Source organism: Tyto alba, unplaced genomic scaffold (assembly GCF_018691265.1).
Source record: "Tyto alba isolate M040663 unplaced genomic scaffold, T.alba_DEE_v4.0 Super-Scaffold_1, whole genome shotgun sequence".
Classification (NCBI taxonomy): domain Eukaryota; kingdom Metazoa; phylum Chordata; class Aves; order Strigiformes; family Tytonidae; genus Tyto; species Tyto alba.
Genome location: NW_024881261.1, coordinates 6682291 through 6708636, shown reverse-complemented (window position 1 = coordinate 6708636; position 26346 = coordinate 6682291). Strand labels below are relative to the sequence as shown.

The 26346-nt window shown below is 37.1% G+C and overlaps 1 protein-coding gene across 2 annotated transcripts in view; it reads left to right on the top strand.

Annotated features, from left to right (window-relative positions):
- The window catches only part of INPP5F (inositol polyphosphate-5-phosphatase F), a 45878-nt gene extending 19532 nt beyond the window's left edge, over nt 1-26346 (top strand). For both annotated transcript variants that reach the window (XM_042792767.1, XM_042792727.1), the window contains 18 exons: nt 2484-2620; nt 3994-4122; nt 4852-5019; nt 5343-5399; nt 6960-7158; nt 9581-9760; nt 11642-11709; nt 12184-12308; nt 13656-13733; nt 14483-14603; nt 16496-16624; nt 18142-18259; nt 18785-18983; nt 19985-20056; nt 20152-20225; nt 21424-21552; nt 22310-22397; nt 23662-26346. In XM_042792767.1, coding sequence (XP_042648701.1) covers nt 2484-2620; nt 3994-4122; nt 4852-5019; nt 5343-5399; nt 6960-7158; nt 9581-9760; nt 11642-11709; nt 12184-12308; nt 13656-13733; nt 14483-14603; nt 16496-16624; nt 18142-18259; nt 18785-18983; nt 19985-20056; nt 20152-20225; nt 21424-21552; nt 22310-22397; nt 23662-24796 — 3206 coding nt within the window. In that variant the 3' untranslated portion in view covers nt 24797-26346. The remainder of the gene's footprint in view (nt 1-2483; nt 2621-3993; nt 4123-4851; nt 5020-5342; nt 5400-6959; nt 7159-9580; nt 9761-11641; nt 11710-12183; nt 12309-13655; nt 13734-14482; nt 14604-16495; nt 16625-18141; nt 18260-18784; nt 18984-19984; nt 20057-20151; nt 20226-21423; nt 21553-22309; nt 22398-23661) is intronic.

The window sequence follows — 26346 nt, the reverse complement described above, 5'->3', positions numbered from 1 at the left end:
TTTAAAAATGATAAAATGATACAGAACTCACTTGGCTGTATTAAGCTCTTAAGTTCTTGTGTACTGCTACTAGGGCTTGTTAACATGAGATAAACTGAAGCGTACCCAGAGACTTTTCCAGTTTTCCCTAAGGTGTATCTGCTTAGAAATGCCTTTACATTATACTTTTTTTTTTTTTCCAATGGAATCATATTGATTATTTCACTGGAGCTCTAGATGGTGTAATTCCAGAGTATCTGTTTTGTTTAATGACATACTCTGGTGATCTCCTCATAGGATTAAGTTGTGTGGCTAACCTTCTCTAGGTGGGAATAGATGAGATTATAGGACTGCCTAACAGGAGTATCTATCTGGTTGCCTTATTGTATTACCTTTCTGTTCAGCTTGGATTGCCCTGGCTTTCCAGAGACTGTGTTTTTTGCCTACTGAAAAGCAATATAAAAAATGGTAGACTCTCTTTTTAGATGAAGCAGTAGACATCATCATCTGTTGCTGGCAGTTTTGGCAGCATTTCAATTTCCCTTTTTTAAAAGGATTTTTCTTACCTATTCATCGGTGGTCTTACTGTTGCATAGAATCTGTCCTGTTTTCCTCAGCTTCCTTTTTCTTATATCCACCTTAGCCCCAGGGTTGCTAGGTGGACTGCTGGAGGCAAAGGCAGGTGTTCTCCAAGTCGCATTGCCTGTACCTGTACAGAAATGTTGTTCCAGCACTGGCTGTCAGTGAGGAGAACTGCTGCTGGCGCTTGCTGTCACTCTCTTGCCCTTATTTGCTATCCTTTGTCCAATTTTTAGGAGACTATGATTGTGTCATGGCTTTGAGTAACCTGGTCCAACCTCAGGGCTGACCCTGCTTGAGCAGGGTGACACCCTGAAATCCCTGCTCACCTGACTTGTCTGTGATCCTGTAGAGATTATGTCTCTCATGCTTTGTTCAGGAAGTAGTGCAGGACTCCCTTTAGATGATAACATACATTAAATAAGTGGTGCATATTTTAACTCCCTTTATCTCTTCGTGGAGGCAGCCTCTGGTTCTCACAGAGCACTTCTAATTATAAGGGTCTGTAATTTTTAAAGGCTTCTTACTACCCAACATACCAACATCTCTTTTCTAAAGATATTAACATAATCAAAGTAAGGAGTGGAGTGTCATAACACATAGTAGTCTATTTACAATGATTATTCCTTTTCTTTAGATAGAAGAAACTGATGCTTATACACATCTTCTCATATTTGAGTTGAAGTGTTCAGGGTATTTTTCAGTTGCAATTATTGGAAAGATGCTCACAACTTTGATAGAGCTTTAATTCTATGCTGAGAGTATACTGGAAAGTCTGGGAAAGAGAGGAATTCTGCATGTCCTCTGACTTTAAACACATCAACCATCGTTTTTTTGTAAACACTCAGGGGATAAAATGCTGTTTAGAATTTACTGAGCAAGGAAAACAGACTTTGTATTTGCTATAAAGCCTCTAACTGGATTTTTTTGAAGGCTGTATATTGTGTCATGTATTATGCCTTTGACTACAATCTACTGTCATAAGTGTGGAAGCATATTGAAGTTTACCCTGGAAAGGCCTTTAATGCCTGTATATGACTTGTTGAATTAAACTCAGTTGGTTGCTTCTCAGTTGGGAGAAATAGCAAGTGTATTTGTGTGTGTCTAAAACTTTCTGTACCTTTTTAATCTCTTAACAGAACTTTCACTTCTGACTCATAAAAACACAGCATACTATTAGCATTCCAAGGATTAAAATCTAGGAAGCTAAGGTCCAGGTACTATTGCACAGTCAATGGGAATGTTTGTTCTGTTTCCCTGTCTCTTTAAAGTGTTGAAGCTATAATTGCCAAGTTTGTAGATGGAACGTGCATATGGAATGCACCTGTTACCAGTATCTTCATTAATCTTTGGCTCATTAATTTTTGCACCACTTAGATGCATGTACTTCAGAAGCGATGTTGTGAAGCTTTAAACATACGTGAGCTGCTTTATGATGCAGTCCATGTTTGCTGACCAGATTTCTTAACTCGTGAGTCTTGTAACCAGATGTTACCTGTGTCTGTCCTGCTTGCAGCTTTATACACAACAGGAGGTACAAAGGAAAAAATCTTAGCTTGCTGTGTGTTGAGCTCCAGCTATTCTTTACAAATTGTACTGCCATTAGTGACATTGGTGGGAATATACAACATCCTAGAGATTGCCTAATTGCTATAGCAGAAGCAGCAGTAACTTTTTCATAGACTTACTCATTAGAGGTAAAGTTAATCTTATTATATTAGCGATTAGAGTTAAGTATTGTTTTTAAGTGGATCTTTTTTGTTGCAATGTATAATAACAAAACAGCAATAGTGAATCGTCATTCACTGGAGTCTTCTAGTCAGATGGTTCCTGGCAGGGGTTTTACACTGGGGAGAAGCTTCTGCCAGACTAATCTAAGTAAATGCCTGATAGACAAATCAAAGCCTCTACTAATCTTTTTCCAGATTTACCATGGTGGCTACTTTTAATTCGTCAGAAAGCATTGATTGGCAAACTTCCAGGAGACCATGAGGTTTGCAAAATAACAAAGATTGCAGTGATTCCGCTTTCTGAAACAGAACCTCAGGATCTGGAATTAGAGGTATGACTGTCTTAAGTGATTTCTGACTTTCCCCCTTCTGCTTCAGTGAAATTTAAATGTGAAATATAATAGTTAAACACGTGCCTCTTATCTCTCTTTCCTGGTTTTGTAGACATTCTGAATGTTTTGTGCTTTTAAAATTCTGTTTTTTGATCAAAAGTTTTTATTTTTAAAATAGAAATCAGAAGTTCTGCTAGGGAGGGAAATTACAATAAAATTTCTTAAAAGCCACTGAAGATACCACACGAATAAAATTATTAGTGTAATTGAGCAACAATTCCAAGTGAGCAACAATTTTAAACACTGGAATCATCTAAAGGGACAAAGCTGTAGATTAGGATAGGAACTTTGCTTTTTTACCTTTTTTAGAAATACAGCTCTCCTGCTTACCTCTTAATGACTAAGATGGTAAGACTTACAGTAAATCCTAGTACTCTAAGGTGAGGTACACTGTGATTCATAGACTGTTGAAGACAAGATTGTTCTTCCAGGCTTTGGGCTTCTTTTTTGAGTGTGTGTGGCAGGGGACAGGATGACTTGTGATGGTCTCTAGTGGTGCCTGTATGACAGCATGAGAGGCCTTTGCTGAAAAGGGAGAGTGATGTGGATCTCTAGGAACGTGAAGAGCTGCTGAAGCACTGCTTCAGAGTCTTGTCATTAAAACCTTCCAGGGTCTGGAATACAAGAATATGACTTGAAATATAGGGTTAGTACCTTCCAGTCATGTAGGCGAGAACACGCTGTATCCACTCGGTACTTCTGTGCCTAGAAACCCATCAAAGAACTCAGATTTGCAGTGCCCTCTCCCAAGTACTTCAACTTACTTTGTCCTGAGGTTATCCCTGAATATCTCTAAGATAGGCTTTCGTGTGTGTGGTTTTTTTTTGGGAAGAAGCTGTTGTCATACCTTTGCCCTCTGAATCAGGAGAGAGTATGTATTTTTTTTTTTTTTTTAATGGATGCTCTTACTTCCATCCTGTTTTGGAATCTTAATTCTATAACTTGACTTCAAGGGAAACCCTTGCTTTAAATGTTGCAGATTTTTTTCCAAAAGAGAATGGGTAAAGGAAAACCAATATAAATGAGTAATACTAATTTACAGTGTAATTTATGTGGGAGGTTGAGGTGGGTCTGGATACTCAAGTCATGTCAAATTGAGGCAGACATTCTCACAATCATAGGAGAATATGCCTTTTAAAACAAAGAGGGAGGATTATCCTATAGATGGAAACTTACATGTTCTCCCTGTATTAGAGTGTCTATCTTAGGTTTGTGGACATTGCAGTCTTGTTTTTGTAGACTTCTAATTAAAATTTCCCTGAACTTTTTAAAGAGTATTTAAGTATTGGCTTTAATTCAGTATCATTATTTAGCTTTGTAAAAAGCACCATTTTGGGATAAACAAGCCAGAGAAGATAACACAGTCCCCAGATGACACGAAATTTCTGCTGAAGACTCTTACTCAAATTAAATCAAATGTGTCTGCTCCAAATAAAAAGAAGGTAAAGCTTTCTACTATTTTCTTGTGTTTTTTTCAAAATGCTTAGTTGATAATTCAAGGGTTGTGGTAGATGATCAAACGGAGTATTGAGACCTAAAAAGAGAACTAGTGAAAAACTGCGGAATGTGCAACTACTCTGTCTTGAAGTTCAATTTAATTCTTGATTATTTAACTGTGGCTCTTCTGTGATTTTTCATTTTGTAATTATCTAATTTCAGCAGAATTACTAAGAGTGTGCCTTTGTACCAGGATTAGCTTCTAGTGGAGTTCTAAACATCTTCAAATTGCTCTGCATAAGCATCTCTCCTATAATATTGAATTGAAAACAAAATCTGGTGCACAGTTCCGCAGAGAACACCATACAGTCTTATCGAAATGCTTTTAATACAGTAATGCCTTGGATTAGAAAGTCCAAGCAATATTTATTAAAATCAAAACAGGTAGATGCAATATTTCTTAGAAGCTCTCAAGATTGAAACGTACTACTTGAATGGAAGCTCCAAAAGTTTCGAAGTCCGACTGCTTTGAATGCCCTTACTGCTAAAAGTAATAGCATGATATTTCTGAAGATGCTGTCCCTTGCCCTTTATCTCTGCTAGGAATTTTAAGATGCTTCTCCTGAATGGGAAAATATTTGTTCTACAGGGTTAGAAATGGTATTTAGCAAATATGGCTGGAGTCTTTTTCAGTCAAAGAAAAAGATGTAAGAAAGCCTTTACTGTTCTTTCAGATTAAAGAAAGCAAGGAGAAAGAGAAGCTAGAGAAGAGATTATTGGAGGAGTTGTTCAAAATGTTCATGGATTCAGACTCCTTTTACTACAGCCTGACTTATGACCTAACAAATTCTGTGCAGAGGCAGAGTGCATGTGAGAAAACTAACTTGCCACTGTGGCGAAAAGTAAGTTGTTGCTTTGTTTGTTTGTTTTTTTCCTTTTGGGAATGTGATGTTTAATAATGTATGTGGTCCAAACTTGACTGATCACATTCTCTGCTGGTATAGTCCACAGCAGCTGAAGAGCTTGCCCTTTAACCAGCTTCAGTGCAAGGAAATGAAACAAAAGTATCAAGCAACGTGTGTCTTGAACTGAGCTGTTGTATTCAAAAGCAGTGAACACTAGACTTGTATTTACAGTTGTGGTGAATAATATGGGTGTTTTTACTGAAGATATTGCCAAATCTTAATTAAAATATTGAAAAAACTGCCTATTTTTTTTTAAACAGGTTGATGACAGATTCTTTTGGAACAAGCACATGATTGAAGATCTCATCAGCATTGATGTGAGTCTTATTTCTAACAGCAATGTGTATTATGAGAACCATTCTGTAGCTGTAGTTGAAATGTTTACTTAAGGCCTCATAGAAGTTTACTTAAACCTGCTTGGCAGACAGGTCAGGATCAGGGCTGTGCCTTCTGAAGCTGAGCAGCTGGCATTACCTTCTTCCCCCAGCCAGCCTTCTAGTTAGCCTGTCATCATTGCTAATGAATGAACATCAACTCCATTTAAAATTTTATTACAGTAAAACAGTGCAGGATAACTTGATGTGTGATGTGTTTGTGCTGATTTCTGAAGGTAAACTTAAGATGTATTCATCTTAAATGAATAATGAAATGGATAATTGCTGGACAGAGCTGAACTTGATAAGGAGGATGAGCCAGAAAAGAAAGAAACTTTGAATTCTGAAGTTTTCTTGAGACAAGATTTTTGTATTCTTAAGTGAACAATACTGTTTTTCTCTGAACAGAGTAGTTGATCAGAGTAACAATAGTGTAGAACAATTTATTCTGAACAGCTATTCAGAGTAGACAAAGTATTTTCCTGGCTAATGAGCACATAAAAAAAAACAGAACAACCACTCTTTTTCTTCAGTAGATGATCTCACTTCATTTTAAATTAATGTTGTAGATCAAGAAATGAGTTATCGACTGGCCAGTTTAGGCCGAATCTTAGGTTCTTTTAAAGATGACAGCAGACATCTTACCTTATGCTCTGCATCTGTCTTTCATTAATAATTTTACATACTCTAATGGTTATGGAGTCAGATCAGGGTAAAACTAGATGCTCTGTGAGAAATGTATATAATGCAGGTATTTAACTACTTGTATTTTTCACGGTGTAAGATGTAAATGGATATCCTTGAATTAGTGGGAAAGTTGGATCTCAATTCTGTTTAAGAAATTGAGGTCTTAGGGTGAAAAAGCACTAATGTGCAGAGCCCTGAACCAGTTGGCCCACATAAAGCTTATGCTAGAACGCTTTACTGAAAACAGGCTAACAGCATTATACTTTTAAGTTTTTTTTTTATCTATCAACCTTTATAAATGTAATATACTATATGTCCGCATAGAGGTTGTAAAACTACCTTAAAGCAGAAACTAGGTAATAAATTACCTATATTTCTTGCTGTATCTGAATTGAGTATCCTTGTCTTTGATACGAGAAATTGCTACTTTAATTTTTTAATGTGCTTAAACACCAGATGTAACCTTGTATTGAAAACTCCCTTTGGAGAAACTGGAAAATAAGTTTTTAAATATTGTAGGGTTTTCTTTTGTTCCTAAATAGCTGAGAGTAGAGGAGGACTTTTTGTCTTGCCTTGATTCAGCTTGCTTCATCTACACAGAAAAATATTAAGTTGCTTTCTCTTTCTTCCTCCTGATTTAAAAGCCCTATGACTAATGGAGATAAAATGCTGGTACCTCTTACAGAAATAAAACAAGAATATGGCAGAAGTTTCTTAAAACATGAAAAGCATGTGAAGCAACTGTTTATAAATGTGAGAAATAATTGTAGGTAATGTGGAACCAGTGGGAATGTAAATGTTTTTTGTAACCTTCAGAATGCTGAAGTGGACTTCTGGATTATACCCATCATACAAGGATTTGTGCAAATTGAAGAACTTGTAGTAAACTATAGTGAATCTTCTGATGATGATAAGAGCAGTCCTGAAACTCCTCCTCAGGAATCGACTTGTGTAGATGACATTCATCCAACGTTTTTGGTGGCACTTATTTCACGCCGGAGTCGGCACAGAGCTGGTAGGCAAACATAGTTCAAGGTGTTGGGCTTGTTCCTGAACACTGGGGAGGGATGCAGAAGATAAGGCCTTAGCGTTGTATTGTTCAGCAGACGGCCAGCTCTTGTGAAAGTATATGCTACAGCCTTTCTGGCTTATAGGAGGGAAAGGCTGTAGCACACACAGCACTACGTAGCTGTTGCTTAGAGCAGTTACTAAATGAGCTTCACTAGTCTCCTCTGGGCACTGAATGCACCTTTGGAGGTCACAGTTCTGAGATAAAGTTCCATCTTTGCAAAGAACATGTTGATCAGGACCTTGTGTGCAGCTCTGTCCCGATATGCTTCAGTAGGCCTGGGTGGGAGTTAAATTATCAAAGGTTTTCCTTTGAGGGCTTTGATAGCAGCTGAAGAGAGACTTGAAAAGACACATGCGTGTGCACATGCCTGCATCGCAAGAGATTTTTGTGTAGGGCCGAGGTGTGAAATAAGAACAGTGCTTTGGTCTTGTACCTTATTTGTCTTATTCTAATTGTAGCAAGGCAAACAAAAATTATACCCTGTCCTTAGGACACAGAAAAAAAGGTTGAATCACTTTACACTTTCGCAGACCCTGTTCAACTCTAAACATTTTCAGTCTATCAGTTTTTTTTTTAAGATATTCTCCGCTGTGTCTGACTCCTTTTCTGCAAAGTCAGGTTTTTATCATGTCAAAAAAACAAGGGGAAAAACCCTACCTGGTGAGCTTACCTTCATATGGGACTGACCTGTGTACCACAGCTCACTTCAATGCATTTAATTAATTTCCCAGGAGAATTATTTGCCAGAACAACTCAGAGTAAATACTTGGGGGTTTCGGGGTCGTATCTAATTTGCAGTATGCCTTCTTTATACTAAATTGATTTACAGATACAGAAATTGAATCACAGAGGGCAGATTTCTTATTGATTTCCTCTTACTCTTAATGACACTATGCTCATCTGAGTGCTAGTCCAGAGTATAAACTGTGTAGAACTTTCTCCCTTGACATAAAAAGGTTGCTTCAGTAAATTGATACGGTGTTTTGAAGAAAAATTGTAGAATTGTGTGTTTGTTTAATTCTGTAATATATAATTTTAGCCAAGAGTTCAAAGTGTTTTCATTTCTGAAATACTATAGTTAAAAAAACCCGCCACCCAAAAAGTCCCAGAGGAAACACTGATTTGAAAGCCTAAGACACTTCTATGTTAAATATACCAATTATTTATTTGTCAGGCAGCTTGTTTGAGATTTAAGAAAATAAAACCCAACACCCCCACTGCACTAAATGCCCAAGACCTTAAGAAAAGGTATCATGAGATAAAGACAGCTTCTCTTAAGCTTAAGAGAGAAAGAGCCTAGTGTCTGCAGAAGTTGAGATATCAAAAGTAAGGGAGCTAAAGTTTCCTGGGCAGTGATTTAGTTTGGGTTTTGGTGTAAGAGCCACTATTGGTGGCAGGACATAAGTAAAGGGTGTCTGATGCTTTGGTCTAAAAGCCCCTGTCCGATTAATGACTGTAATACCGCTTTGACATTTTGTGACCCTATAAAGGTCCCTATGATAGGTATTTTACCTTCTTTTTGCTTCCCTATTTCTAATCTCCTCCCTTCTTCCCCTTAGTCCTTAGCTAGTGCTGTTGAGGTTAAGTTCAAAAGTTTGGTCCAGTGCTACTTCAGGACTTGGAACAGATTTGTTCTGATTCTGTGGAACTGAATTTCCATGCTATAAACCATGGCCTTGAATCTTTCTCCAATCCTTTTTACTTATTCCTTCCTCATCCCTTGCTACCACCTGCATCCTTTCTGAAATAGTAATGTACTCTACTTTGAGTAAAGATTATGCAAACCTGCATGTGCAAACACATTTCTGTTTAATGATCAGGTCGGAGATGGTGAGGCAAAAAATGATATAGTCAGAAGAGTGGTATCTGTTTTTAATGTTCAGAATTAGTTATACAGGTTAAAATAAGAGGGTGAGTCTTCTGTTTCGTGGAACATGCAAATCTTCTTGGGCTGCTAGTAGGACAATTTAATGTGAGAAGTGAAGCATCTGTCAGTAAAAGTGGCCTTTAGGTTTATGGAAAATACTGAGCACTAAAGTAAAACTTTCTGCTGAACTTGACATAACAGCAAGTGATGTATCCTTTAGGGTGGACTAGATATATGTGTGGCTTTGTAGTGCTAATAGCCTGCCTTGCCCTGTCAACTTACTTTCTGCTGCTTGTAGTATATCAGTGAATAAACTTTACCCATATAGTCAACATAACTTTCAGGGATTAGACTTTTACCTTACACTTAGTGACCTTTACCATTAATCATGGATTTTGGCTAGAACTCTCTTCTTCTTGCAGTTGTCAAAAATGGTAACAACAGTTAATGTTTAAGACTAATACCTAAATATGAATTGGTCGTTCTCATCCCTCCTAGGAATGCGGTATAAGCGAAGAGGTGTTGATAAAAATGGAAACGTGGCAAATTATGTTGAGACGGAGCAACTGATTCATGTTCATAATCATACTCTTTCATTTATACAAACAAGAGGCTCTGTGCCTGTTTTCTGGAGCCAGGTTGGATATAGATATAACCCACGGCCTCGACTGGACAAGAGTAAGTATCTGAGTGGAATACCTAAAGATCAGAGTACCCTTGGAAACAGATTCACTGGAGTGTTGCTTTACCACTGATCTTTCAGTGGCACTTTCTGGAAGCCAAGAGTAACAGTAATGACTTGACTCCAGTTAACTCCTGCTCTAATTGCAACTCTGCGGAGCTCTGACTTCTTGTCCATTGTAAATTCCAACAGGTCTTGAATTTCAGTACTTAATGAAGTATCTGTTTTATGTCTAGTCTTACTTGTTGCAGTGTTTTCTGGGTTGGGAAAGGAGATAGTTTGGCTTTCTCTTTTGAGAACCTGCTTAGGCATTGGTGTCTTACAAATATCTTTTGGACAAAGTTAACTTATGGTGCGGTTCCTCCTGATTTAAGAACTGCTATTTTAATGTGGGAAAACAGACATTTCATATAACACCAGTTTTGTAGTGTGCTTTTATCTTCTCTGAAATTAAGTACTATCTAGTGGGCTTTGTCAGATCTAAATTGATTCCTTTTCCACTCAAACATAATGCAGGAGCTGAAACATGTAAGAATATTGACAAAACCGTGGCAAACCTGGATACTTGTATGAGCTAGGTATTCATAGACTGAACTTTCTTAACAGAATCTCTTCTAGTTTTAGCATTGTAAAGGAAAAACTTTTCTTGGAAGGAAGCTAGTGTATTCATGATCTTGTATAATCAGACTGCCACTGGATTGGGTTAACTGGCATCCTAGGCCATAAGTATGTAATTCTGCAAGTCCAACGTGTGTTGGATTCACATTCTCCTCTAGTATTAGCAGGTCTGGCCTTCTGCTGTTGAAGACTATTTTTAGGGTTGAAAATAAAAAAAAATCTGCTCTTTTAGAGGGGACTGTGATGTTGGAAAGTTAAGACTTTTTTCCCCTGTGTCTTGAGTAACACCTAGTAAAATGGGTCTTCAGACTTGCTTAGGAACTTGGGCAAAGCACATAATGTTAAATTGGCAAGCAGTTACTATCATTGCAAGCTTAAGATATATCAACAGATTTGGGTTCCTTGTGATTTTTATACCAAACAATCTGGAGAATACTAGAGAGTAATGACTTGTTGGCACATCATGGAAATGGAAATTTAAATAAATTCATAAAGTGAGGAAAATCAAAATAAAATGCCTCCTAGTCCCCCACTGATATTTGAAAGCAACACTTGATTAGTTCCAACTGAAAGCTTGTCCTGTGACATCTGTTTATAGAGCTAAGCGGGTTTTTATTTTTTGTTTGTTTTCTCCCCCTTTCTAGTAGGATTAGCTTCAAAAACATATTGGGGGATTATATTTAATTTCATATATTTACAGGTAGAAATTGAGGCGTTGAGGAATCAGTGGTGCCTTGAATAAATTGGATAAAGTGTCTGGTTTTCAGTTGCAAATAGTTTTGTCCTCTAGGAGAACTGTAGAACACTTTCAGTATTATCCCATCCTACATGTCCACCTTTGCAATTTTCAAACCTTTCTTGTACTTCATTTTGCTTTTTCAAAAGATGCAAAACAAATAGAAGCACTCGTCATTTGGAAGAGATGTTTATGTGGGCGTGTGGTACATATTTGGAGGGATTAAGCAGGTTTATTAAATGCAAATTTTTTGTCCAATCTGCTCTACACAAAAGGCAAAATAAAGCAAAATTTAAGAATGATATTTCCTGTACACTATAGTAGTAGAACAACAATGTTAAGTTGAGCAAATTGATGAAAGACCTTTAAAAGTAATTCTGTACAATGTGTTATATTGTGTGTCTAAGTACTTTAAATGAGTCTATCTTGGTTTTTTAGACTACAGATACAGGCATGATTTAATATTTCAAACAGGGCTTGTTGCTGAACAGGCTGTTTCAGTCTAGCACTGTTCTGCCTTTAGGTGAAAATGAAACGGTGTCCTGTTTTCGTGCACATTTTGAAGAGCAACTGAAAAATTACAAAAAGCAGGTGAGCGCTACTTGATAAAATAGTCATCTTTACGAAAATGCAGGGATGGAAATTTAATGTTTTTAGTTTGTTTTTCTTGTTGGTGATATGGGTTGTGGTTTTTTAGAAGCCTGACAGTTGAAAGGGTGGTACATAAATAGAATTTTACAGTTTTTCAAGTACCTTTACTGGTTTTTAGAGGTTATGCACAATAACTTACAGAAATGTGGAAGCCCCACTTTTGTGAACCTGTCCTGTTTCATAGCTGCTCTGTAATTCATTACATGTAATTCATAGCTTCTCTGTACCAAAATTCAGGTAGGCAGGTAACTATTGGAGCTTATTTGATTTTGAGCACAATCCAGCAGAGATTGTAACATTAGCAAGATTACCTACAAATCTTTTAACTCTTGAGCTATTTATTATTCCATGGTATGTATCTAAAGCAAGTTGTGTAGCAGATGACAAGTGTTAAATAATTAAACTTTTGAACAGGTTATTATCAATTTGGTGGATCAGACAGGCAGAGAGAAGATTATTGGAGATGCTTACCTTAAACAAGTTCTTCTGTACAACAATGCAAATCTGACTTATGTTTCATTTGACTTCCATGAGCACTGGTAAGCAATCTTTTAAAAAATGTCACTTTGCATCTTTTTTTATTATCATGAAAAGAGGGTAGGAAGGAGCAGAAAAGCCGTTATCATTTCTACTTCTGCATGAAACACTTCTTTTAAATAGGAAGAATACATTTTGTAAACTAAAGCACTATAAAAGTTCGGGTTCGGGTAACAGAGCACTGCTGTTTGTTGATCTTGTGTCCCTGACCTGCGAAATATGCAGTTTTTATTAGGCAAAGATTAGAATTTGATACACATTTGAAGCAAGAGAGTTTCCTTAAACATGCTATGAATGTAAAGCTGTGGCTGACCTGCTTTTCAAACTGAGTAGCGTTCTGCTCTTAATTCTTTACTACGAGCCATCCTTCTGTTTCTCTTGCTTGTTTCTATAAACATAGATGGGTTCTTTCAGACCAGTATAAATAGCTGCTGTTTTCATGACTCCACTCTGACGTTGGCACGGTCCAGTGCAGTGCTCACGTGCCCAAGTGTGTGATCTGTCACACAGGCATGCATTTCTCATGCTTCCCTCAAGCAGACTGCACTTGTGTATGAATATGGGGTCTAAAAACTGTTTTAATTCTCATTTCCTAACTTAGTCTAGGGACTGCATCTGGCCTGGGAAAGCATTACGGACTAAGTATGTCATTAGTAGGTAATGTCTGAGAGGAAGAGGGAAAAGCGGGTAAAAAACCCTCAAAATAGTAATGGCATTTGAGACTTCTTTTCTGTAGGACTGTTAGAATCCTGAAGTGATTTGATGCTTTTTTTTTTTTGTTTTGTTGTGTATAAATGAACTTTCATTTTCATTTGTTCGCTTTTGTTCTAAGAACAGCCGTAGTGACCAGGACTGTTTCTTTTTCCACTGTGAGCATGGGTGAATAGAGAACAATACTGAAAACAACCTGGTGGGGGTGGCAGGAGGAGGTGATGAAGTGTCTTGTAGGTGTTTTTTCTGTAGAATTACTGATAAAGCAGGGCATGCCATCCCAATTTCAAATCTATAGTGGTTACTTGTGTTGAGACACTGCCTAAAATGAGAACAGAATATTGCACATGCCTGAATAGCTTCGCACTTGCTCTTCCTTATGGAGGCAACGCTCAAGAATGCAAATCCTTAAGAAATTAAAGATCTGAATCTCTTGCCTTGGATTTGGATATATTGAACTGTACTTTAAATAGCAGCCAATATTCAGAATTATTTTAAAGTTTATTGCAAGAGAGAATGTCTGCGTGTCTCAGCCAAAACACTATCTTTGTTAACATTACAAATAATATTAAATGATTAAGTAGAGAAAAGTCACTACTCTAGTTCAAACTAACTTCTGTGAAATTCTGCATTTTTAGCCGAGGAATGAAGTTTGAAAATGTTCAAACACTGACTGATGCCATTCATGATATTATTCTTGACATGAAGTGGTGCTGGTAGGTACTTAACTGTTTTTAGACTAATATGAAATATTTGTAGAAAGAAATGAAAAGGTAACTATTCAGTGACCTTGATTTTTGTCATAACTGTTATGTTTTATATTCCTTTCTTGGTGCCCAGATTGTGCATCAGAGTTTGTGATCTGAAGTATTGGTGTCCTACACGTGTAATGGCAAAAATTTGCAGATGCTGTTTTCTGCCTGAAGCTTACTGCATTTAACACCTTTAGGGTTTCTTATATTTAATGTGAAACACTTCATATTTGACCCACAAACCCTAGAATGCCAACCTTATTATTGAAAACAGTAGGCATATTTGACCTTTAGTTTGTATTGATTGAAGTTCATGCATTTTGGTACTTAGTATGGCTGCCTCTTCAATCAATTACTGATTATTGTTCAATCTATTTTGTGAGTGAGATGTTGCTGTCATCATTGTTGGCTGCTATGTTTTTGAAATTGAATGCCTTTTCTCTTGAAAGCTCATATTATACGTGTATGAATTGAATTCAACATCTGATTACTTACCAAGTTTTTGGCCCCAGTAGGATGTATGTTGGATATCTAGCCTAGACTAAAGAGGAGGATAGGTGGGAACAAGAGTAGTTAATTCTGAGCAGGGTGTGGCTGGGGTGATGAGTGCAATTATAAATAGTATTCTGTGTGTAAAATTTTCTACTGTTTGTAGAAGCTGATAAATTATACTAGAATTTAAATGTGCTTTTGCTCTATTTTTCTTTTGAAAGGGTTGACCAAGCTGGTGTGATTTGTAAACAGGAAGGAATTTTTCGAGTTAACTGCATGGACTGTCTGGATCGTACAAATGTTGTGCAGGCTGCTATTGCAAGAGTGGTTATGGAACAGCAGGCATGTATAACTAATGTACTTTTTCAAGTACTGGGTACTTCAGAAACTAATTTTTCATGGGGTAATCTGTGTTTTGAAAAATGCTATACTAACCTTGGCTGAAAAAGATCTTTGCAAACTACTTGGAGAGCTATGAAGCTGAAAGTAACACATACAACTAAAATGACTTGAAATCATTCTGTAGCAGTGATGCCTAGTGTCCTTTAGAGAGGAAATGACTGTCTGTCCACATCTTGAAGAGCATTCTCTTGTTCTGATTTAGTCATTTTCATTTAAGCTATGCAGTAATACGAAGTTTTAACGCACTGCCTCCTTTCCCCCCCAATAAATCCCTCTCCCAAATGAGATGTTAAAGGACTAAAATCTAACTAGAGGTTGGATGCTATTTTAGCCACTTAGTGAAATACTGTGGTGCAGCACTTAGGGAGATTAATTGTCTCTTCTGTGTGCGGAGGAATGATTAATTCATGATGTAACTATCCCAGATGGTGGACTGCTACGCTCTGGAATAGTTCTGCCTGTATAGAGAAGGCATTTCTAAGCAAACTGAGAGTCCTTACTTCAGTCTGCCTCTGCTTTGTCCTGCCCCAATTTGCTTTTGATATAGAAGCTCAGTGATGATTGGCTTCCCCTGTGAAGACTTATTAATATTGTTACAGAAACTTTGAAGCCTCAGTTACAGCCTGGCCCAAAATGAACAAATGTGACTATGCTTAGAGTGAACGACAAAGGATGAAGTGGGTCCTTCGTTAGGAAGAAGAATAAGTGGCTCTAACAATTGTATCTGGCAGTTCTTGTTTGTCATCTGCTTTTATGAACTCCTGACATGAAAGGAATATTGGGGATGAGGGGTGGGACCAGCAATCCCACAGTCACTATTTTAGGATAGGATTTCTATATATGTTTATTCTGTGAGTTCAAAGGCAATCTATCAAAATCTAGAGTTATATAGATAGTTGTGAAGAGGACTTTAGTAATCATTGCTATAGTATTAGCTTTCCATGTATTACATTGTTCTTGTTTTATAACTGAAGTACCTCAGAATCAATTAATAACTGAGAAATGCCCTATGCTTTGGAAGGTGACTTACAAAGTGTGAGATTGAGTGCTATATGTACCTTACCCTTGCACTTCCTTGGAACCATAGGACTTGTTTTCTCTCAGCTGGAAACCTGACAGGTCTTTCAAAGTCAATGAGCAGACTTGTAACAATTTTCACCTAACTTGCAAAGGGAGATTGAGCATTTTTTTTTTTTATTGGTTGCAAATTGAGGTTTGCCTAAAAGATATTGATGTTAAACAGTAGCTGTCCAAAATGCACAAACATAAATAATAAACACAACACATTAAATTGTTTTAAGGTTTTATTTGGTGGGGAGGGAGTAAGTTTGACGATGGAGCCACTACATTTGCTTTAGTGTCTAGAAACGAAAGAAGAAGAATCTGGTATGCTTTTTCTTGTAACTGGAAAGAGATTCCATTTCTTTATTTTCAAACCTTTGAGGTCACAGAGGACTTTGCAACAGAAGACAGTAATTCATTTATCCATGTTAAAGTTCTCTGATGCCTGTTCTTTTGATAGTTCTCTATGCTCAAGATACAGGAAATGTTTCCATCTAGCTTCCTTCAGCTATTTTTTCTGAAGATTGTCTCTTACATCCATAATTAATGTATTACTGCTGTGTCTGGTAATTTGATGTTTAACAATGAATTAGTGATTCATTGGTAACAATTACTTTAATCTGTCAGATTAGCAGAATGGTTTCCTTTTTCAGACTGTGTAAAATTTAACAATTAAATGCTTGCAAGTGTTCTCATTTTCTTTATCAAGCTCTGATATTGAGAATGACCTTTCTCTGAAACCTTATATTAATGCGTATGTCAAATTCCAGCTCAAAAAACTGGGTGTAATGCCACCAGAACAGCCTTTGCCAGTAAAATGCAATAGAATCTACCAGATAATATGGGCGAACAATGGAGATGCCATTAGCCGGCAGTATGCTGGCACCGCAGCCTTGAAGGTAAGGAGTGAAGAGTGTTACCTGTTTGGATGATTAGTATGCTGAGTTACAGGTTTCATGTGCAGTGGAAGACTCTCCTATATGTGACGAAGTTAGACAAACATTCTGCATGTTTTTGTCTTGAAGAGGTATGAGGCCTTTCAACGGAAGAATATTTTGTATCATATTTAGTGTGAATTAGAGAAGACTTGAGTGTCCAGGTGTCCTGTGGCAGTGCTGGCTGTATTTTAATTACCTTACATTCATGTCTGAATACAAAGCATAGCTGAGCTAAGAGATTAAGATCTCTATTAAGCATTACTTCTATTTAAATTTGAGCGTGGTTGTAGTACTTTTAAGCAGTTACGATACTTAAAATACTCTGAAGAAGTGAAGATCAGTGTATATAGGTAGTAGAGTGATATTAATTACTTCTATTTTTCTAAAGACATTTCTTAATTATAATGCAGTCTATCAAGACAAGAAATCAGTCATGAAACTATTTACTGTTCACTCCTGCTGCTTTGAAAAGTCACAGAATTTGAGCCACTTTCTGTGTGTATAGTCACTCGTGGAACAATTTTTACAATTTTTAGTATTGCTGGTATTTGGCATTGGAAAAACCTTTACAATGAAAATGCTTAACACTTAAATCTCCTTTTAAATCTCTGTACTGAACATAAGGTCTATTACATAAATCTTTTTTAAAAAATAATAAAAACCAGCTGGACACACTTGTCTTGATCGTGAATATTTAAATCTGGAGCACAGAACTTGATTTATAGATCTAAGTTTTCAGCCATTCCTCTTGAAGATTTCTCTACTCACTATTGAGGTTCATGGATTAAATTTCTTTTTCAGTTTGTGATGTTTGTTTTTAATTTGAAACACACTTGAAATGTTCTTTGTAGGAGTTGGTGTGGCACTTAGAACTGCTCCATGTCAATGTTCAGAGTGTCTCTGAAAATAGAATCCGCTAATGAAGTGTAACTACCAAAACTGCTTTTAATTCAAATTCTAATCCTTCCGTGGCCTAGAAACTTTGTTTCTGAGCTTGTGAGGATATGTACTATTTTCCTTCAGTATGTTATACTTGTCTTGTTTTGGTAGCAGAAGCTGAGAAGATGAAAAACGTTTTTTTCAGTAAGCTTTAGTCTTCTCCATTGTTCCAGTAATGTTCCTTTTACAGTAAAGGCAAAAAAACATAAGGGTTTTTTTTGATGTGGTCAAGCATCCCTGTGACTGATGTCTTGAAAGTTCTACTTTAATGTTAGCTGGCATATATGCCCAGATTACTGTTTTCTATTAGGACTTCATATAGAATCATAAGTCTGGCAAAAGCATAAGATTCTATGTAGAGTCAAACAAATGCTGTGATTCTCTTTGAAAATAAATGTTTTCTATATGAAATAGTTATTTGAACATCATTTCAGACTTGTCATCTATTCAGTTCTGAGTTTCAGAATGCCAAAGCTTTTGAGCTGAGTCTGCTACTTCAAAGTTGCAAATGTTCATGATTCGCATGTTCTGTGTGACAGGGTGACTTCACAAGGACTGGTGAAAGAAAGCTGGCGGGGGTAATGAAGGATGGAGTTAATTCTGCAAACAGATACTACTTAAATCGTTTCAGAGATGCTTATAGGCAAGCAGTCATAGGTAAGAATACAATTTCAGCCAAGATGAACTATCGTATTTAAAAAAGTTTCGTTTTAAATCCTCTTGTTTTTTTTTTTTTTTCATGAAGCTTAAAAGCACTTTGAGTGTATATAATGTTCATATCTAAGTAGTGGACACCATATGGACCAGTCACTCTCCATTTGGAGATTAACAACACTCAGTTCAGAGGGATTACACGAAAAAAACTCATTGTATAGTTTGCTTCCAGCTTCATTTTAACATTGACTGTCTTGTAATATCTCTCTTAGGCAGAGTTAAATTTATGTAGCAAGTGTTTCTTATACCAAGAGTTAACTTGCCATTTTTCACAGAGAGAAAATGGTGCTATACCTATTGAATTTTCAGTTTCAGGCAGCATTCTGTTCAGAAATTCTTGGAAAATGGCTAATTATTCTATCTTCAAATATGAGAAATTTGGAAGGAATTTACAAAGTAATCAACAGACTATTGCTATATATCACTATTAACTGCTGATCTCTTGTTTGATATTCTGTGGTTTTTTAGATTTGATGCAGGGTATCCCTGTAACAGAGGATCTTTACTCCATATTTACAAAAGAGAAAGAGCATGAAGCCCTGCACAAGGAGAACCTGAGGAGCCATCAGGAATTGATCAGCCAGCTGTTGCAGAGCTACATGAAACTGCTCTTGCCAGATGATGAAAAATTCCATGGAGGATGGGCACTTATTGACTGTGATCCAAGGTTTGTTAAATAAAGTCATAACTGATCAGCTGCTACTATGACATATCTGTTAATTACTACTGACGTTAGATGATTTTGATAGCTGCTGTGTTAACAAAATGCAAGTGGACAGTGTTGTAGAGTGAGAAGAGTCCTTGAAGGGATTGAGTAAAGGAAAGGTCCTCTAAACATGTGCTTTTTCCCCAGAGTGCCATAAAAATGGTGCATGCTGGAGTTACCTTGGAGACATCACCTGGAAATGAATGCATTTGGTTAATATTGCTAAAATGTGGGAGGCACCATGAAGAGAACTAACCACCCTTAGTTCTAGAAGGGGCTGTTTGAGGAGCCGTTGCTCCTTATTGCTTTACAGGGAAGGTGTAACCTTACTTCAAAGCCATATCTGATCAGATTAAATTCTTGTGTAATGACTCAGCAGTAGGAAAGCCTAGATTTTTTTTTTTTTTTTTCATTAAAAGTGAGCATAAACTCTAACTTCACTGATAAGTCTCCATATCAAGTTCAGAGTTTAACGTGTAAAAGAAAAATTGGAGCTAGATCTTCTGCAGGTTAAACTTCAGCATCTAAAGATAGTAAAGCAGGATGTTATGATAGCTATTCAAAGCCCAGACTCATCACCTTAACTGAGTCTGCGATATTTTTCCATTTCTCTTGGACAACCCACAAGCTATTAAAAATGCTATTTATTTTTGGACCTGCTGCTGACATATTTGAGCTATTAGGTAACTTCAGGTATGAGAGTGGTGCTTAAATGCATCCACTCATTGTATGGTAAGTCTAATGACACATCATGTTTTGGCTTGTGAAGTGTCTCACCTAACTTGGTTTTTCAATGGCTGTGAAGAGGTAGCAGCATCACACAAGATAGCATACCATAGTGGAAACCTCTTTTAACATGCCTCCAGTTGTAAGAGTTTCCCTAAAATACTCTGGGGATGAGTTACAGCTGTGCAAATAAAACCTTCTCCCCTGCATTAATTTTTCTTCTTCCCCTTCCTTAGTCTCATTGATGCTACTCATAAGGACGTGGATGTTCTTCTGTTACTTTCCAATTCTGCCTACTATGTGGCCTAGTAAGTTACCACTTTCTCTTACTATCTGTAACTTATTCTTAGTAGCTTTGTTTTCGATTAGTAGGAAGCATTAAATTCTGATTATTTTTTTCTAGTTACGATGATGAAATCGACAAGGTGAATCAGTACCAAAGGTTAAGTCTTGAAGCTCTGGAAAAAATAGAAATAGGTAAGAAGGTAGTCACGGAATATCTTTCTTGAATGCTCTTAACAATTGCTTGAGCACTTGTCAAGGCATCCTACAAATACTCAAACAGCAAGCTTCAGTGTATTGCATATGTCCTGTGTAGTCCACCATAGCTAGAAATGTGCTTTCTTGCTGATAACAGATGCCAGAGTGGAGTCTGTTCTCTTTCAGTCCTGCCTTTTGCTACTGCTTAAAATGGGAACTTTGCTCAGGGATAGGGTTCTAAAACTTCCCCTCTTTCAGACTCTTAAAAAACCCCCCATGCATTCCTCAAAACAAATTTAATTATTTATCAAACGGCAGTAACAATTTGATCAACTTGTATAATGTGTCACTGGTTTGTGCATTCAGTGTATTTGGATCAAAGAAAGTATGCAGCAGCTGATTCTGAATCATACTCAGATTGGTTTCATGGCTTCTTAAAACTCTTCTTTCTGAAGGTCTGATAAGAAACATGCTATTATGAAATCACCTTGTTATCCTGATTTAACTTAGACTAAAAATGTAACATCTGCAGACTAAATCCAGGATTTTCTGCTGAAAGTATTAAAGATGTGGTATCTTTGACTTTACAGATGAAAAAGGAGTTCCAGTTGGAGAGGAGAGGGAAATTTGCGTGGCCCCACTCCCCTGGTAGTTTAACCCTCCATTTCACAATGCATAGTGATTTCAACACCTCCTTGCTGCAACTCACTATGCGCAGTTTCTAAGAGTTCGGTGGAAAAGTCTCTCTCTTGGAGACCCATAATACACCCTGACATACAGAACATAGTTAAAATATCTAGAGACTTGAAGTACCTGGTCTAAATCTTGAAATTTACATTGCTTCCCCTCGGTAAAAGTAAATCAGCCTTCGCTTAAATTATCCTTGAAGGAGCATACCCTAAAACACACAATGTAATAGATGTAGAGTTTTTTTCTTCTATTTGGAAGGATGATCTATAATAAGCAATCAGGCTGGATTATAATAGACATATACAGAGTCTAATTGCTTTTTTGTAAGTAATTGATTAATTATGGTGAAAATCTTTCTAATTAAAATGTCTATCCTACTCTCGAGGAAACATGAAGCTTTTTACACTGAAACACTGTCAACGCTTACATACATTTAGGTACAGTCTTTGCAATATCTCTTTCAGAGTTTGTTTAAAAAAGATTTCTAATTTGGTGTATTTCTCAGGGCCTGAGCCTACTCTCTTTGGCAAACCCAAGTTCTCTTGCATGAGGCTGCATTACAAATACAAAGAAACGAGTGGATATTTTCACACTCTTAGAGCTGTGGTTCGCAACCCAGAAGAAGATGGAAAAGGTTTGTTTCATATGTAAAAGTTTTATAAATAAAATTGTATTCAGTATATCAGTGTTTCTCTAGGGAACACTGTTTCCATTGCTCTTAGAATAACTTCTGAAGAAGGAAAAATTTTAATGTAATCCAGTTGTATAGGGTGGGGAACCAACAAAAAAACCCTGTGTGTGGCTTCCTGTGTGAGCACTAGAATATTTTAATATAGAGAAAAATAAGTTTCATATGTGGCTTTAAAGCAACATGTGTCTCCAGAATTATATTTCCGTGTCCAGATCTTTACTGCTCCAAAAACTGATAAAATGAACTTCAAATTAGCTCATAAAGAGCGGAAGGAATTTATTTATTTATTTAAATCAATGTCTAGAAATGTTACTGCTTCTTGTTTAACTAAATTAAATGAACACTAATAAGGGAAAAATACCACTTCTTACCTGGAGCACTGAGTTTTGTCAACAAGGATTAGAATAAATATAATTGCTTCTCTTCCTCCACAAATGATAAATCATGACAGGGATTCACTTATACCCCAGTATTTAGGGTTTAAGGGGAGTCTGTTCTTCAAGCTTATTTTGTAAGCTTTAAATGAGAATTGCAACTTGTAGGATGCAACTATTCTGTGGGGTGGAAGAGAAAGAAACAGCCAACAAAACCAAACCAACTTAATTACATTAAAATTAGACTTATTTCTCTGTAGATTTTGGAAGATGGGATTTTAAGGGTTCTTTTTTAAGGGTCTGACGGGCTGCTGCTTGGATTTCAGACACTCTTCAGTGCATTGCAGAAATGCTGAGAATCACAAAGCAAGCAACAGGATTAGATGTGCCCATTATTGAGAAAAAGCTAGAGAGGTGAGTACTTAAATGGTGTGAACTTTCTGTGACCCACTTTTGGTCTCTTCTCAGTGGCTGTAAGTACGTGGTAACAGCCGTATGGGCGATGCCTTAAAGAAACGCCGGTGTCTAGCTACTGTGCTAGGACTCAGTTTGCCTGTATGCTGCTTCCAGTAATAACTGTCTGCAGGTGCCTGTCTAAAAGTGTAAGAAAGAGTACTATTTTGTACGTGTGTGCTTATAGACAATATATACTACCAAATGTAAACAACATACTGCACATCAGATGGTTTGTGATTTGTCGAATATAACTTTTCCTATCTGAACTCAATGTCTGGTTCTATAGTAAGAAGACAACCCGTGAAGTACAAATCTGTTCTGAATTCCAGTTTAGTGTTTAACAAATACAGGTAACAGTACAGGTCCTGTGTGAAGAAATGGCTGAAGTTAAATTTCTGAACTCCTAAGTGTTAGAATAGCACAGAAGTTTGTTTTGCAAGACTGTTAAGAGATGAGGACACATGAAGGCATAGTTGATAATTAAAAATACTTACTAGAATTTCTAAGATAGTTTTTTTCTAAGTCAGTTATGTATCATTAAACAGAAGTAACCTTAGTCTACAAATATTGGTGAGGTGAGGTGTTAACAGCGAGGAAATCAATTACAAAGGGCAATGGAGTGACAATAAGAGAGGATGGCTAGCTGAAATTTAGCATGTTTTACCAGTTCAAGTGTGATCTGTTGCATTATTTTGGACCCTTCCTAGTCAGACTGTATGAACTACTAGAAAATAAGTTGTGTAGCACAATTATAAATTGTCAAGCGAAAACTATTAGGGCACATATTTAAATAACTTGCTTCTGCTTTTGCTTATTTGGCTACTATCTCAGCTTCTTTTCCCAGCTGAGTAGAAAGTGTAGCAAGAAGATCTTGCTCTTTTTTACAGGTACTGAAGAGTGAATATTTGCTAAATCGGGCTGCTGAGTACAGTATACATAAAGTCAGGGTTACAAATACAGAGAATTCAAATCCAGTTTCATCTACAAATAAAAATGCTTGCAGAAGCTTGCTTTTCCTCTTGCTTGGCTGCCATTCTGTATCAACCTTCCTTTGTTTTTGTTGTTTCGAATTTGATTAGCTTATATAGGCCTAATTATGTAAGGAATGGATAACTTAATAACAGAAATGTTATGGAAATAGACTGGAAGGCAGTAAATACTTGATGTTTATAAATGAGACTGCCTTGATTGTACATTAGATTTTTTTTTTTTTTTCTTCCAGGAAGAGTAGCAAACCTCATGAAGACATCATTGGCATTCGGTCTCAGAACAGAGGGTCCCTGGCCCAAGGCAAGAATTATTTACTGAGCAAGTTCTCATCTCTCAATCAAAAAGTAAAACAAACCAAATCCAATGTAAACATTAGCAATCTGCGGAAGTTAGGCAGCTTTACCAAACCTGAAATGAAAGTCAATTTTTTAAAACCAAATTTGAAGGTGAATCTTTGGAAATCAGATAGTAGCCTTGAAACTTTAGAGAATACAGGGGTAGATACTAAAGTCCATGCTGAATCTGATACAGAAGTATCAGATAATGATTCATTCCACTCCGATGACTTCCTGACTAATTCTAAATCCGATGAGGACACCCAGCTAACTGACTCCCTAGAGAACATAGGGCAGACGGACTACGTGCTGCCCAGCTGTGGTATCATTGCCTCCGCTCCACGGCTGGGCAGTCGGTCCCAGTCGATAAGCAGCACTGACATGAACATCAGCATTCACGTGCCGTCCGAGATCCGTGTCTCTCAGGCCAGCCAGCCTGACTGTGAAGACATGCCCATGCCTTCTGCTGACAGTGCCGAGATGGAATTTGCTAAACCTATTGATGTGTACTGCCAGAGGTTTGTGCACGATGCTCAAAATAAGGCGTCAGATGTTCTGGAGGCGGAGGCTGGCTCTCAAGAGCCCCATCACATAAGAAATCAAACCAGCAGTAATACGTGTAAGGAGGTAGAAACGGAGGCTGGAGCTACCAGAGACATTCCTTCCAGGCCATCTAAGTTGGATGTACAGTCTTCTGAGCCAAATCCTCAGCTCTTAGCTGTTGGTGGGACTGACTTCACTAAATCTCATAAAAGCCCAGGATCTCTATCTGGTAACCTTGAGACAGGACTCCACATGACTCCTTCTCCAGCTGACAGTAGCAGCAGCAGAGCTGTATCTCCTTTTGCTAAAATTCGCAGTTCCATGGTCCAGGTTGCTAACATCACACAAGCAGGATTGACTCAAGGGATTAATTTTGCTGTGGCAAAGGTCCAGAAGAGCCCTGCAGAACCCGAAGCTATAAATGAAATGAAGCAGAAAGAACTGAAAGAAATGTTTACGCAATGCCAGACACGAATAATTCAAATCTAGTTGCTAATTTAGGAAGTGTTCTTCTAGCTGTGGCTTTTAATACAATAAAAATATTACATCAGGACTCATTGTGGCATGAACTGCTACTGAATACTGGGATCAATAATATAGATAAAACTTGTTTACAGGAAGTGAGAGATGCAAATGAATTTGGTTCTGACCAAGCTTCAAAACTCCTTCAGGCAGCTGAGACAAAAGAACGGTAAACCATATTTAAACAGGTAGCTTAGACACTGGGATTTGATAAGCATGCTGTCTACCTTAAATGTGTTGCACAGTTATTTTTGGAGACTAATTTTATAGCTCTTCTGACTTATGTAGAAAGTATTTATACTAAAAAGGTGATACTGCACTTCTATGACCTTACTTACCTTGCACTGCACCAGCAAAATAACTTACCGGTAAATTACACTTTATTTATTTTTGGACTAGTATTTTTACTTGTTTCCATTGAAGTTTTAGATGCAGCTTTCTATGAATTGTGCCTCTACAATGGGAACTGATGCATTTTTGTTGAATTTAATTACATTCATCAGAAATTAAGACTTCTTTTTGCTGTCCTTTTCTTTCTACACATCCTGGGACGCTTTCAGTAAAGATGAAACATATAGATCCAATCTGAAATATCCACGATCCTGCAGTGCAAATTTAGTTTGTAGATTTTTTTTTTTTTTCCTCACTCGTTTTGAGGTGTGAGGGGAAATGGAGCAAATGTCCTCTAATTATCTTGCTCATGCTAAGTCTATTCCTGTTTCCTTTTACTGAATTCCAAACACTGGCAATTAGCTTTTAATTTTTCTGTCTGTGTAAAGCAAGAGAAGCCAGATACCTGACCTTCAGGCACCGTCTCCCCCTGTGCTATGATTTTTTTTTTTTTTTAAGCTCTATTTTAATTGTCCAGATGCCGAAGTCCAATTAACTTATAAAACAGAAGGCAAGTGTATGGTTTCATAAAACCAGTGTTGCATTAGAGAATAGTTGTCAGCATCTAATCAAAACCAAATTCATTACCAGCTCAAGCTTTGCATACTTGCAGGTTAAGGCTAAGCATCCACTCACACAGTGAATGGGATAATCCCCCCCTCCCTTATCTATGTGTGTCAAAAGATTAAATCTATCTAAATCACCCTTTCCCAGAAATGCCTTGCCATGCCATTCTAGTATAGGACATTATCCAAAAGCTACTGTAAAGCAGGATCTTACTATGCTGTGGTTTGTAACTATAACCACATGATAGACCCAGTGCCTCCGTGTTCTAGTCCATGTACTGTAGATAGGCTGCACGTGGTGTTCCAAGAAAATAGTGTCATAGGGGTAGGGTAGTACACTGTCCTAGGGCTTCGAGTGTGTCTGAAATGATTATCATCTAACCCCGATGGTCTGAAACTTTGATAAACAAATCTGATTTATTTATTTGTTTTATTAAAGTGATGTGGGTTTGGGTTTTTCTGAGTGTCTATACTTGTGGCTATATTTAAAATTAAACTACTGCTGTATTTTAATGTGAGCAATATACATGAGATATTTTAATAAAAAAAGTGGAATCAAAA